Here is a 14299-nt window from a genome sequence, read left to right as displayed (position 1 = left end):
TACTTTAAAATAGTTGTCAATAATTCTTAAAAATATATTAAATGAAAATATTATGAAATATAATTTACAGTTTTGCTTTTCATTTGGTCTTACCTAAACTTGAAGGGCTTTTTTATACAAGCTTTTGAGACATTTGCCACAACTACTCTATGATATTGTAAACATTTTGATCCAACAACTGAAGATTGCACTGCGTATGTGCCAGGGCATCACATTTAAGTAACTCATAATCTAATGAAGGTTGCATAAATGGATAAAATGATTATGCTTTAATGCGTTGTAAACACGCAATTACAAAACATACACACTTACAGAAAATCAAGTCATGTCACTCCCAAAAAACAAAATATCCCAGAAGAAATAAGTTAGGTTGTTAATATCTTCCCATTTTGTACATCAATCACATTTCTTACTGTTTTTGTTTCAAACACAATGAGCTATTTATTTTAGAAATGAAATGTATGAACTCTTATGATCAAATATTCAGATATATTTACACATATATCGTGTGCAGTTATCCTCAGTTACTGCAGGTGCATCATCTCTTTCATCCACTTATCTACATTTGTAAAACATTATTACTATACTCTATATTATCAAAAATATGTTCTAAATGGTTTGGCTGTGTGTCAGGTTAAGGCTTTGGATGAGGAACAACCGTTCACAGTAAGGGAATTTTCCAGTTAGAGAAATCAGCTGAGATACTGCACAAAACCCTCTACTGGGAGTGTTTATTTCACTTTCACCCTTTTCCTTGATTGTATGTCCATATCTCAGATACACGATCTCCCTCTTTATTTCCTGAGATATTGTATAACCCTTTGCATTTGAACTTCCCTCAAGAACATATGCATTTGTAGTCATTTTTCAGCATGTAGCTGGAATATAGTTTTTTTTGCTGTTCCCCAGTGTCCTCTGTCTATCAAACATCATCAAATATGCCTGTCCGAGATGGTGACAGAGACAGGTAACGTCCTCCGGACCTGCGGTGGCAAACACAGAGAGACAGAGTAAGTGATTAAGGAAACCTGTTTAATGCAACATCAAGTTCTGTGAGCCATACTGCAAAAAAATAAAAACAACAACACATACCTCCTGTTTGGTGAACCTTCATCACTGGAATTGTACTGCAGTAAGCCTCTCTGCTGCTCCTCTGTCTCTCCATCTCTTCTGGTGAATGTAATAACTGAGAAAGACAAGAGATGATGGACATAAGTGATCCTCATACACAAAATAATTTTTGAATCAGAGCGAAGAGAGGAGAGTTGTGAGGTGACAAAAATGGTACGTGGGTTCTTTTTATTCATTTCTGCAGCAAAAGCACAGAGTAGTATAACATAATAGCTCTGCTTAATTCACTCTTTTTGTGACTTGTAGATGTTCGACTATGCATGTTGGATAACTTGCCTTAACTTAACAGTCCCTTACACTGGAGCAAAATCAGAATAAGTTGCTGTGGGACCAGGGGACAGAGAGTCAATAGGTGTCTCCATCTACCTTGCATGGGCAGGGTGGCAGATGATTAATTTCCTGCACGGGATAGTGAGTCTAGTGGTCAGCTATATATAAGCTAACTCTTTAAACTCATACAAACATGGATAAAATAAAAAATAAAATCAATCAACCCAGTAACTGTTTGAAATGTCCTGTCATATCCGTTTCAGTAGCTTTGAGTGACATAAAAATATTTTATTATTATTTTATTCCATGACTGGAGAAGTTTTTCTTTAATCCCATACCACTTTTTTTGGTCTCTGTGACAGGGCTGCTCTGGCTATCCTTTAACTCAGTGTAACCAGCTCTGGTCTGCCCAGTAGCCCCCTGGCCTCCATACCGCTCCCTCCAGGCCTGAGGCAAAAAACAAAACACATGCTGTAAATACCTCACAACACTTAATGCAAACCAGTAGAACCAGTGAGTCAACAGACTGAGTAGATTTTATCTGCTTCTTAGAATTAAAATTCTAAATTGTGAGAAAATACTTCAAAGAATAAACATTTCTAACCCATCTCCTGTGTTCTCCATCCTCAGCTTTCTGTCTTTTTCTTCTTTCTACAAAAATGAACATAATGACTTTCAGATAAACAACAACTTAATTTTTACTGAGGTATAACAAATACATTTAAAAAAAAGTAAAAGAATGAGCCACCTGTTTGCCTTTGAACATATACATTAGAAACAGTGATGACTGAATTTTAAGACTACCTCTTCTGATGAGTTCCCTGCCCTCATCCACCAGGTCAGAGGTCAAGTCGTCGTCAGTGATGTACTGATGAAAGCCCAGGAGGTTCAAACAGCGAGAGCCCAGGCTACAGACACACACGCACAATTACAAATTCATTGTTAACCTACATTCTTTGACTGAAACATGAGTGTAATCCTACTTGTACCAAAGAGATGGATAGTGTGCACATTCAAACTACACTTGAATGTAGTCTTTATATTAAACTGATAAGAACATCAGGTTTAGTTGTTAGCATTTGTTGGCTTACCTGAAAAAAGTGGCAAAGCAGAGCAGCAATACCAACATGGGATAATAGATGTAGAACCCATCAGATATAAAAGACAGCACACGCATTGAGCCCATGATCTGAAAGAGGGAAAGAAAGAGGGACATTGCATTGCTCCATCTGGATTGAACGCAGAGAGATTTTGACATTGCTTCTTATATATTTTTGGTGATTATACACTTAAAGGCTCCTATCTGTGATTGGTGCATTACGCCTGTGTAAGTATAGTATGAGTGTTCCTTTAATATGTCTTTGTTAGTATGTATATCTGTGTGTGTGTGTGTGTGTGTGTGTGTGTGTGTGTGTGTGTGTTTGTTTGTATGTGGGACCCACAGAGGTGTAAGATGTCTGTATTCTGTCCTGGTGTGAGATGGCGGAGTCCAAGTGAATCAGGCCCAGAAAGTTGAGGCACAAAGGCGGGGTCAAACGACAAAACAACCTGAGGGGGAAAAAGAAAGAGAAGCAACCCAACATTATAATGCTCTTTTAAAGTCATGTCCTTTGATACAGTTTACTTTGAAACATCCCACTCATATAAACAGATGTTTAAGAATACAGTTGGGTAGTAACTGATTACATGTCATCACAATTACCAAATGGGATTACAATAATAATAATATATATTATAATCATCATTTGAAAAAAATGTGTAATAAGATTACAGTTACCCTGTCAAAAATTTAAATTTGAACTACTACTACTACTGAAATATGGTAATGGTTTAAGAATCATAATGATAACCAATGCTCTAATAACCCTTTGGGCTGTACAGATCTTGATAGGGGTATGTTATTCAATTGTGCAATGTGTTTGAGATCAGAGCTGCAACACACAGCATCCGATTGCTCGACAGAATCAACCAATGACATCATGGGATTGCCAGTGGACGGCTAACAACAACAATGTTTTTTTAATATGGTAAAAATGTATAAATAATCACAGAAGACATTCTGTATTATTTCATTTGACAAACTGTAAATTCTGAATATGCAAAATGAATCTTATTTGCACTGAAACATTTTTGAGATGTTTAAAGAGAAATCTAATTTTTGTGGCTGCCATTGTGCCCATTTTCTTTAGTAATCCAAAAGTATTCAGGTTAGATGATATTTTTTGGTAATTCAGTGGATAATGTTACTAATTACAATAATTGCCATGTAATTTGTATTCTGTAACTGACTACATTTCAAAGTAATCTGACCCAACACTGCTCTTACACCTATAATGTGAAATATCTTATATTATGACTTTATGAGGAACGTACATGCCGCTGAACTGCAGGCTGTAAGCGTCAGTCTGATGATGTGGCACCAGGTAATAGTAGTTGAAAACTCGTATCCTGAACACGGTGGAGTAGACACAGACACACAGGAAGAGGATGCTGACAAAGCACACCATCTGGTGGGGAGAAACATAACAAGAAAAAAGAGGAGGCAGGTTAGCTGGTTTAGTACAGAGTTGGATGGATTAGATAATGTTCCCCAGTAACTATGGATTTTTTGCTATCAGCCCTGTATGTTTTTGTTTTTGTTGAGTGTGTTCATGCTTAATGAAGCGTAGGTCTGTTGTGCCATTCTGTGTGCGTCACTAAATGCACGCCTACCTCGATACAAATGTAGTTGTATTGTTTTTCAGCCATGTGAACGAAGACAGCGAAGAGGGAGAGGACGGGGCGCGTGCTGAAGAAGGTGCACTCAGACCAGACTACTGCTGCTGAGAGGAGACACAGGAGAACTGCCAGCAGCCTGTAGAAACTCTGCCTGAACACACACTCCCAGTACCACTCTGAGAAAGACAGACACACACACACACACACACACACACACACACACACACACACACACACTTGAAGTGTTTAATTATACAATGTTTCCCTAAGATTTGTGTTTTTGACCAGGTGGTACATAACACTTCAACATCACTGAATTAAGTGAAATTATTTCAGGTTTAGCAGCTTTTTAACTGAATTAGGGAAATTCTGGGATATAATAGGCCATTAAAAACATTATTGAACTATTAGGTAAAACTAAATTAGCAAAAAAACAAAGGTCTCCCAGAAAAAGGGCCATAAAATGTCTTTTCTCATAAAACTAGAGTACAAGTTTCTATTCAAGCAGGTAGTTAAGGACATTTATCTGGCAAACTGGGACTGAATTTATACTTATTAGAAGGCCAGAATGGAAAATTAAGTCTCACAGAAGGGAAATAATCAGAAGATGCCTTGTACTTTGAGAACATACAGTACTTTCCATCTGTAAATTTGAGATTTTAGAACTGAGTGAACTCACCCACAGTAGGAGAGTATATTAACTTATGGATCCAGCCGTACTGGTGTGCTGAGGGGAAGCTGTGGGCGAAGTGTCGGACCGCGCTGCTTTGGCTTTTAGCTACATCTTCTAAGTGAAAAGCCTGTTCTAACAAGATAGACCACTGAACCTGAGTCTGACCCTGTCTCTGCACTGCAAAGATTACCTGAAACACACACATATAGTACAGGAAAATAGGGAGAATAATTGTCATTCACATACACATTTACTGTCATATTTTCCTTTAAAATCACAGTGCAACATTAAAAATAATAATTACTTTTTTATGAAGATTAATTAGGCTTCTTTTGGTAGGAAGGACACTCTGTTCACCACCAGAGTTTTCCACAGTTCCCATCTCTTCTTGGTACTCAGTGGGGCACTGAAATGAGATGACACACACAAATGAAGACTGTCCCACAGAACCTGACTGTAAAAACTGTAAATGCAACATTAAACTTTGGAAAGGAAAACTCGTGTTGCCCTGTGAATTTGATCACGTATTTCTCACCTTTGTCAAAATGGTGTCCACACACTTCCTGAAATGGTGGTTGTACCTGACAGATTCATGGACGCCTGCCACATTCTGATAATAAGAAATATTTTATATAGTTTTATACATACAAAGTCTGTATAAAAGATTCTCTAAAGGACTTACAGACTGAACACCTGCTGGAAACTATTCTCTTCACACAGAACTGTTCACTGACCTCCATAACATCTGCTAGGTTCTCCTCAGCTGCTGCCTTCTCAGTAGCCATTTTTGCCACCTTGAAGTAGGTCTTGGCCAGCAGGTAACCATGGGAAGATGAGAGCCAATAAGAACGTGGGATCTCCACCAGTCCGTAGCCTAGCAACAGCACCAGGAGGAAGAGGCCCCAGGTGTTGGCAGCTGTAATGCCGATGGTCTGGAGCTCTCTCCTGCACAAGTTTTACAAATACACAATAAAACAGATAAATCAAAGCACTGCTATAATACCTCACTCATCAGAACTCACTGTGTTATTCTTACTTTCTTTTGTTCCATTAGTCATCTAATGTTTCTTGAAATGAGGTAAGTTTGACTCACCATGAGAGCTGCCACTGTGGGTGAGCAGCCACGTAGATGAGCAGAGAGATGAAGATAAGGAGGTAGGTGCCGTAATAGATTGCATTTTCAATGAGAGCCGTTTTAATCTTTCCAACTCTGGAGAAAGCTCCCGACCGCGCATAAGACTGCATGAAGGGCAACAGCAGCCTGCACACACAGAAACATACACACACACACAGAAGAGAAAGAGTCAATACACCAAAACATAATTGTCTTTGTAATAAAAGGTGGAACACACAGCAGTTATAGTTGAGGTTTGGATGTGGTAGGATGTGTGGTAGGATGTGTGGTAGGATGTGTGGTAGGATGTGTGGTAGGATGTGTGGTAGGACCTTACCATGTAAGAAACTGGGAAGTCCAGTATACAACTCTCCAGAAAACCGGCAGGACACCGTCTGGGATATAACTCCATGGCTCCACACAAGCCTTTGGTATACTGTAACACACACAGAGAAAAGAATGTGAACATATGTTAATAACAACAGGTGCAAGAAGACTCTGAACAGGGCAACTGTTGCAGTGATGTGACCTCAGTGTCTTTTTAAATACCAACACTTGGTGCTGCCAAAGTCAGAAATGTTCCTACACTTTTCACCCAAATTATTGAGAAAAACTCACTATTTCTTCAATATGAAGTAGTGTGGATAGAAACTAAGTAGCACCAGATTAAATGGGGAACTGTTTATGGAAATAAATTTAGGTGCTGGCACCATAAATGGAATTTCATTCAACTTCATGGTACTGGCGTGGAGGCAGAAAGAAGATCTTAAAACCTGAGAACAAATGATATTAATACTATCTGCATGGCGAGATACAAGAAGAGATTAATATGAATTATTATAATAAAATGGAGCAAATAAGGTTACACTGCAAAAGGAAACTGTGTTATTTACATAACCTAGATGTGTTTATTTCAATCCCAGAAAGAATTATTGTATCATCAGAAAGCAGCACAGGAGCATGGACCATTTTGTTGTGCAGAGCTTAGGAAGTTTGTTATTGAGCACTTTTTATCACAAGGGAGAGACAGTGTGTGAGAGTCTTTTCCCCAGGAACTGTATCTATGTGTTTGGATCCTCCTGTCCCGCAGGAGTTTAGGATAAAGTTCAGGTAGACAGGTGTGTCGCTAAGCAAACAGTTGTCATAGCACAAGACTCTAAAAGAGACATTTACTTGTGTAATAGCGCCTCTTAGTGGGTAAAAGTGTAATGGCATACAATCCCACAATACCAATCAGGAATATTCTAACCCATCAGGAGGAGCGTCACATGAAAGGTTTAAAAATTGCTGACAGGAGAAATGTTGTTGTCTTAAATTCTGAATACTTTCCTATTCCAGATTTGTATTTTCAGTGTATATTCAAAGTCATAAAAAGGTTCATGTCCCTCCACCTCACAATTGTTAGCAATCATTACCAATGATAGAGGAAACAACTACTAAAAAAAGGAGCCTAGTTGAATTTTAGTGAAGTAAAGGTCATCACAATAACTAGTTCCCTGCATGAATTACATTCCTTCAACTTACTTTCATTTCCTATTTGTCCCCTGTTCATCCCTGCAGTGGCTCTTTGCCCCACAGTTTGTAAACTACTGTACTAGATGAAGTAGAGAGTTTTGGTCTTCTGTGTCTCAGTGTTTGGTTCCTACGAGCCTGATAGTGGTTATATGTTTAAAGTTACTGAAGGCCTTTCAACAGAAGAAGATAAACCACAACACTCAGAGTGAAAGAAAACCACTTAAACTGATAACAGCCACTGAGTTTTGCTTTGCATTTGTCTTTCAATGTGGTGTCAGTTATTACTATTATAGTCAGATTCTATCATTTCAAGCAATATATATATTCATATAGAGATATAAATAATATTTGCTTTCATACTTTTCTTAGCCAAAAGATTTCGACATTGTGTATCATGTTGGGTGGCCAATCTGAAGGAATACATTGCCCTGAAATGATCAAACTGTGGCCTCCAAGCCAATAAATTAAACATGATCTTATTTACCTGATGGTTGGAGAAACTCTGTCAGTCGTCTGGTTTGCATTGTCAAGAACACACTGCTTGTAGATGGTCTAAAAGAGGAGCAGATGTGATGGGACATATTCATCACATGACAATGGTACAGGTAAGATGCCGGAGGCAAGAGCAGCGTTAATAAACACACAGCTCAACCTCACTCACACGCAGATTATTGTCAAAAACACACACAAACTCCCATCCTGTTGATCCTGTTTTCTATCCTGACAAAATTCAGGCAACTATAGCAACAAAAAAAAGGACCATATGTTACCTGACACACACTTTAAACGACCACAATGGTTTCATACCGTGCTGACATCGAGTGGCAGGATGAAGACGATGAGGAAGCAGAGGTACCAGGACAGCAGCGTCCCTAACAGGACCATCCGCTGCTGCTTCCGTAGATCTCCATAGCGCTGGAGGAGGTAGAGGGCCAGGAGGAAGACAACCACGACCACGACAGCCAGCGCAGCACCACTCATAGCGATGAAGGAACAGGGCGCGAGGTCAAGAAGTCATGATCATAGACTGGAGGGGGAAAGGAGAGAGAGGGAGAGCTAAACAAATAACGAGAGAGGGGAGTAAAGAGGAGCTCATTGGCCAAACTGCAAACAGATTAACGGATGTTATCTGCTGTTATCTGCTGGATAACAGGGAGAAACGCTCTGACCTGAACGCTCACCGCAAAACACATACATGATACAGCAATGAGGTGAGCAGGGAGAGAACAGGGGGAAATAAAAAAGGGGAAAAAGTTGAATAGAGGAACAAATGAATGAAAAATACAAATAAAGTGAAGGGAACAGATAAAAAGTTTAGTTAAAGGGACCATGGCAGAGGTTTTGAACATTTTAGCCCACTTAAGATATGTATTTATTGTTTTCATCCTAATCGGTTAATATTGTTAAAGGCCCATTTATTTATTGTTTTTATCTCATGTATTCTAACCCTAAAGTGTATCCACGCCTGTGTGTACAAACTATCTCCTTCGTGTCAGTTTGTTTTATATTCACTTTTATTACACCATGTGCCTTGCTGTAAAGCCAAAGATGAGTTTTCACGTGAGTGGACAATAAAGATTTTTATTTTATTCAACTACAGATCAGATATACTTCACATTAAACCCAAATCCTTCTGCTGTTTGGACACTTGAATTTATATTTGTATACTATAGTCAAAGTCACATTAATGTTATAAAGGTAATGAAGTGCACACTTCTTTTTATTTATTTAAAATGCAGTACCAAACAACAACAATGTAGCTGTGACCACAACTCATGCAGGCTTTATGTTTACTGTGATGAATTACACAGATCTAGAAAGAGTATTATTGATTTCATGAGTTTAAAAACAAACAAAATGGATATCAAAGGGTGCCAAGAATGATGGGGAATATATATCCACAAGCCTAAAACTGAGTACAAGCATGCATTTGAAAATAGTACACAAAAAAATGTAAATAATAAGGTTATGAAAAACTAAACTGTGCAAACACACAGGTAGGCTATTTGTCTTTAAACTCTATTTGGACGTTCAAACAATGGGGCTATTAAAAACACAGTAACCGCAGTCTAATACAGAAATATTACACATTATTTAAAAACCACCTCTCACTCTTTTTCACTTCCAATAGCAGAATTTTAGTCACCACGATTTATTTTTCTCCCAATTTGTGTCATTCCTGCACTGTGGTCCAGCTCCAGGAGAAACACAGAGCTGTACCGGACTCTGGTCACGGATTGTCGGTCCATCTTCCGTTCGGACCGATTCGGTGAACTAATGGTTACAGAAAGCAGAACCGAAGAGACTCTTACCTGTTTGCGTTTCTTCTCTCAGGCTGAAGCTCGACCACCGCTGAAAAATGTCTGAATTTATTGACACATCGTGTTCTTCAGACGTGGAGTCCCTCCCGACAAATGTACACAACCTTTGAAACTACATCACGTAACAGCGTGCTCGCTCTCTGGTGCAGCAGGGAGTTCTGGGTATTGTAGGCGATGTCTCCAAACAGGAAATCAGACACTGTGACCCCTCACTGTTGCAAAATATTGTGACAGTGATCTACATTTGAGTGCCTGGCTATGTGTATAAATATATTGGAAATCAGTGGCGTTAACTAACTATTAGTTTACTCAAGAATTAACTATAAGTTTAAGGTATTGAACTTTACTTGAATCTTTTATTTTCATGCCACTTTCTACTTTAAATACTATTTCAGACAGTAATATTTTATTTTTTTTACTCCACAACATAATACTTCCATTTTATTAATTTAATTTAATTTAAATTGTAATGACATTTCTCTCTATTTTCTCACTAATTTTTAAAAACAAAACAATCAGTCGATTAATGGAGAAAATAATCAGCAGATTAATCCATAATTAAATTAATCACAGTCCTATACAAAACAGTAAACAATGAGCTCAACCATCTTCAACACTAAAGTCCTGCTTTCCATTAATGCGTAATAATCTAATAAAATATAATAGTATAATACTCTATTTTTTACTAGTACTTTTATTTGAGAGAAGATCTGAATACTTCCTCCACCACTGTAGAAATTATAGAAATAGAAATAGAAGAAGAAAATAGCCCACATACAGTAGAATGGTGAGATTATAACCTAGCATTTATACTATAGATTTTTCTTTAGCCATAAAACACTGCAAGAAATGTGATTTTATACAAATATTAAGCGCTATATCCCAAAAGTTGTATATTTAATTCAGATCAAGGGTTTAAGGTTTGACAGTGTCGCATGTACAGACAAGCTCTCCCAGATAAATTTGTGATTTTGGGCTAAATAAATAAAACTCAATTTGACTACATTTGTTTCAATAACTAAATGTGACTTTTCTTTACAGACATAAATATTGCACATTATAAACCTGTTACAGTATATGAGAAGGACAAGGGGGACGTTTCTAATCAACTGTGGAAGCATATTGTGTGCAGATTTTATCCCATTGTGAGATTTTATTGCAATGGTACCAAATATTGTCTCAGTTACTTATCTCATTCAGATTCAAACACACATTGAATAAAGATACAACACAATTGTGCAGAGAGTTTTTCAGACGTTCATTATGATGTTTCATTACACACTAAAACATACAGTACACACTTTTAGTTTGGATAAAAAGCTGAATTGATTTGCAAAGGCTTCCAGTTATCATTAGCATCCAGAAATGATTGTTTTAAAGTGAATGTCCGCTTTAGCCATGATGCACATTCAGTCACATGAAACCAAATTAAATCAAATCACACACTTGTACACAGTTTTTCTTTTAGAAACTCTTCCCATTCAGTCCACGGCCCTTTCAGCCCTTCAATATGAAAAATCCACTGAACACATTAATGTACAGTGTGTCAAAAATGTAGCTAAGTTGAGGCTGCTGAGCCGAGCTGTTTTAACTTACATTTTTCTAAAATAATGGGGTAAGGGGTAGTGAACTGATACCAATGCTGTCACCTCTCAAATGTCCATTGCCTGTTAAAGCAGAGGCAACTTGAGTGGACACTCTGCACTCCCAAAAAAAAAAAAGAAAAAAAAACATTGTGATTGAGATCTTTTGCTGTACCTCATGGTTTAAATGCTGTCCACCGAACAAAATTTAAACATATTAATAAAGGAAGACAGAGAGAAAAACATCAGTCCATTTCAGTTGCGGAGGAACATCCACACATATGGGTCGTCAGCGTACAGAGGGCCCAGTATGTTGACACACACAGCTCGGTGCTCCAATAGAAAGTCCATCTGGCTCAGCAGATCCGGACACAGGTGTTCTACAAGACGCAGACAGACAGACCAGTCTTCAACCGCTCTGGGCAAGCCCAGTGCATTCATCCAAAGTGACCCAAAAATGTCCAGAGATTCTGGCCAGTCCTCCAGAAAATTGTCCATCAACTCCATCTGGGTTTATAAATCTGTTCAGAGTTCTCAATAAGCAAAGCAATCTTGTACTATCCACAGCTCAGTGTATAGAGGAGTAGTCCATTTTCTGGTGTCTGTGTTGGGTGTCTGTTACATTACTCCTCTCTGTGTCTCCGTCGCTTTGTTTCTGCAGTGCTCGGCTAATTGCCCTGATCCAAACAGTCACAGTACAGTACAGATAAAACCTGGCAGCATCGACAGGTGCTTAGTGTGGCCATCTGTCAGCCTACATTCTCACATTAACCCCTCCTCTCTCTCTCCCTCTCATTCGCTCTCTCTCTCTCTCTCTCTCTCTCTCTCTCTCTCTCTCTCTCTCTCTCTCTCCCGGATTAGTGTAATAACCATTCAGACCCTAACGCCTGATATCCTCTGTATTCTCATTGATAAATCTGTGTGAATGAGATTTAGTCATTTGTCTACTGTAGAATATATATTGATCAAATGTTTTTTTAGATAATTATTCTGCTCCAGTTCTGAGTCTTGTCATTCTCTCTGTGGGATCTCACACCTTGCACACAGACAGGTAGAGAGACAGATACACTCATATTCACACTATTGGTCACTGTTTAACTGGATCTGAAAGACTTTGACTTGTGAGAAGAAATATGAAGTGTGTATGTGTGAAATCAGGATTTGTGGGAGATATTCTATTCAGCTGAAGTTCTCCTCCGCTCCAAATTATGTGTATCTTCTTGTTCCTAGAGTTAGAAATTAACACATTTTGCATTATTCATATTCTGTAATTTTTAATAAGGTAGAAGGAGTAGATGCATTTTTAAGGGTTTTAATGTGGAAATTCTGCTTTTTTGGTTGAGGAAACAAATCAGAAACACACCCTTGTTCCAAACAGATTATGTATACATGTTGTACACAATACAGTCTGGAGGGGATTTTCAAAAATTAGTTGGCATGATACAGTTTTTGTTATTATCCAGTGGCTTTAAAATTATGTTACTGTTTTATCTTGTCTGTTAAGCAAACTGTTGATTAACAGGAATGTTTGCACTCAGTTGAGTGGGGTTTCTTAATTTACAGCTGCCACCACTAGATGGAGGTAATGAATTTGTTCTTATAGCTCAGCAGGCAAACCATAGGGAAGTTTGTGAAAAGATGAGGCAGATATAAGCTCAGTTGACAGTTTATTAGGTTCACATAGCTAAAATTAATGCAGTCTAATACAACAGTCACACAATAAATCCTACTTTAATTAAGGTCATAATATTCAGCTTTTTGTTTAGTTTTAGAAGAGGTGTTGATCCAACTGCATGATTAACAAATGCAACACCTTGCTAGCATTTCTACCAGAATCTTAAGTTTCAAGTTTATGTCTGCTTCTCATTTTAAATACAAAAATATAGCTGAAAGTAAATCAAATTTCTCTGAGGACCACTTCATAAAAACTGTACTTCCGCAAATGTTTCTCATGTCTTCCAACTATAAATAACTTGACAACTAAATGCATAAACATAGTATGACGTATACTGACACAGTTGCACATGATGCTGATGATGATGGTGATTATGGTGTTGATTCTTTTTCCGATTATTGTACTCACACTCTAAATTAGACTTCATACCATCATGTTTCTATGAAGGCATGCGATTCATTAGTGGAAAACAATAATCATACAAAAACTGAAAAGAAATCCTTCCAGTTATTCATCTGAGAGTTTAGACCCCTGAGACTGTTAAGATGAGATACTAGCTGTCTCTCCTTCATGCTATTGTCTCCTCTTTCATTATTCTATTGTTATTAATCACTTTAATCTTTTATTTATGGAGAGATGAGCTTCTTCGACCATTTGTTTATAGTACAAAACAAGGAGGGTGTCATATTTTAATCTTTGAGAGCCTCAAAAACATCTTTAACAAAGACTCGGTCAGGTTTCTGGTCTTTTCCCTTGGCACCACAGGGCGCTGATTATTTAGGAAACTCAAACCTCGTACCAAAGCCTGATGCTATGATAATAGGACAGAGTGGAGCCCAGTGGTGAGGAGTCATTTAATTTACAGAAGATAAGACAGCAAACTCACTTACAGCCTGTTGCAAAGACACAGGTGAACCTCATTAAGGTAATTAACAGCACACATTGCAAGACAATCAGGTATTTATATAGCAACCAATCAGCATCTAGCACTACAACAAGGCAGAGGGTACAGACTGGCAGTGGTGGGAGACGTACTCACATTTTTTTCTGAAATAAAAAGTAGCAATACTACCGTAAATACTCTGTTACAAGTAAAAGTATTAGTATTAAAATATGTCGTTATGCAGAACGGGAAACACCAAAGTATTAGCCAGGTATCTGTTGGCTATCTGTACCTAAATTGTTAAAATACTCTATTGGACTCCTGTTAAGCCTTATAGGGCACATATTAAAGGTTACCAGGGATGTTGGAGATGCAGGTCTGATCGTACACTGGTGCATATACTTTGTCTATAAGTG

General features: G+C 37.9%; 1 protein-coding gene across 1 annotated transcript; it reads right to left on the bottom strand.

Annotated features, from left to right (window-relative positions):
- Window positions 1–250: 250 nt before the first annotated feature.
- LOC127375592 (G-protein coupled receptor-associated protein LMBRD2B) lies at window positions 251–9880 on the bottom strand. Its single transcript, XM_051421623.1, has 18 exons — window positions 9734–9880; window positions 8229–8448; window positions 7906–7973; window positions 6244–6342; window positions 5886–6053; window positions 5527–5737; window positions 5328–5402; window positions 5097–5198; window positions 4799–4982; window positions 4114–4295; window positions 3775–3908; window positions 2844–2949; window positions 2493–2590; window positions 2206–2309; window positions 2006–2052; window positions 1740–1848; window positions 1093–1186; window positions 251–983 (listed from the first exon to the last, which is right to left on the bottom strand). The coding sequence occupies exons 2-18, from the start codon at window positions 8400–8402 to the stop codon at window positions 923–925; spliced, it is 2016 nt and encodes a 671-aa protein (XP_051277583.1). The 5' UTR covers window positions 8403–8448; window positions 9734–9880; the 3' UTR covers window positions 251–922.
- Window positions 9881–14299: the final 4419 nt, after the last annotated feature.

Source organism: Dicentrarchus labrax, unplaced genomic scaffold, assembly GCF_905237075.1.
Source record: "Dicentrarchus labrax unplaced genomic scaffold, dlabrax2021, whole genome shotgun sequence".
In the NCBI taxonomy this organism is placed as follows: Eukaryota; Metazoa; Chordata; class Actinopteri; family Moronidae; genus Dicentrarchus; species Dicentrarchus labrax.
The sequence above is the reverse complement of the archived record's forward strand: the minus strand, read 5'-3'. Positions and strand labels throughout refer to the sequence as shown.

Bases quoted from the DNA above. Each gene is read 5' to 3' on its own strand.
- LOC127375592 (XM_051421623.1), bottom strand. From the start codon at position 8,402: ATGAGTGGTGCTGCGCTGGCTGTCGTGGTCGTGGTTGTCTTCCTCCTG. The intron at 5,738-5,885 runs GTGAGTCAAACT...AAACTTGTGCAG, and splicing joins CCACAGTGGCAGCTCTCATG to GAGAGAGCTCCAGACCATCG. The intron at 5,199-5,327 runs GTGAGAAATACG...ATCTCATTTCAG, and splicing joins TGGACACCATTTTGACAAAG to TGCCCCACTGAGTACCAAGA.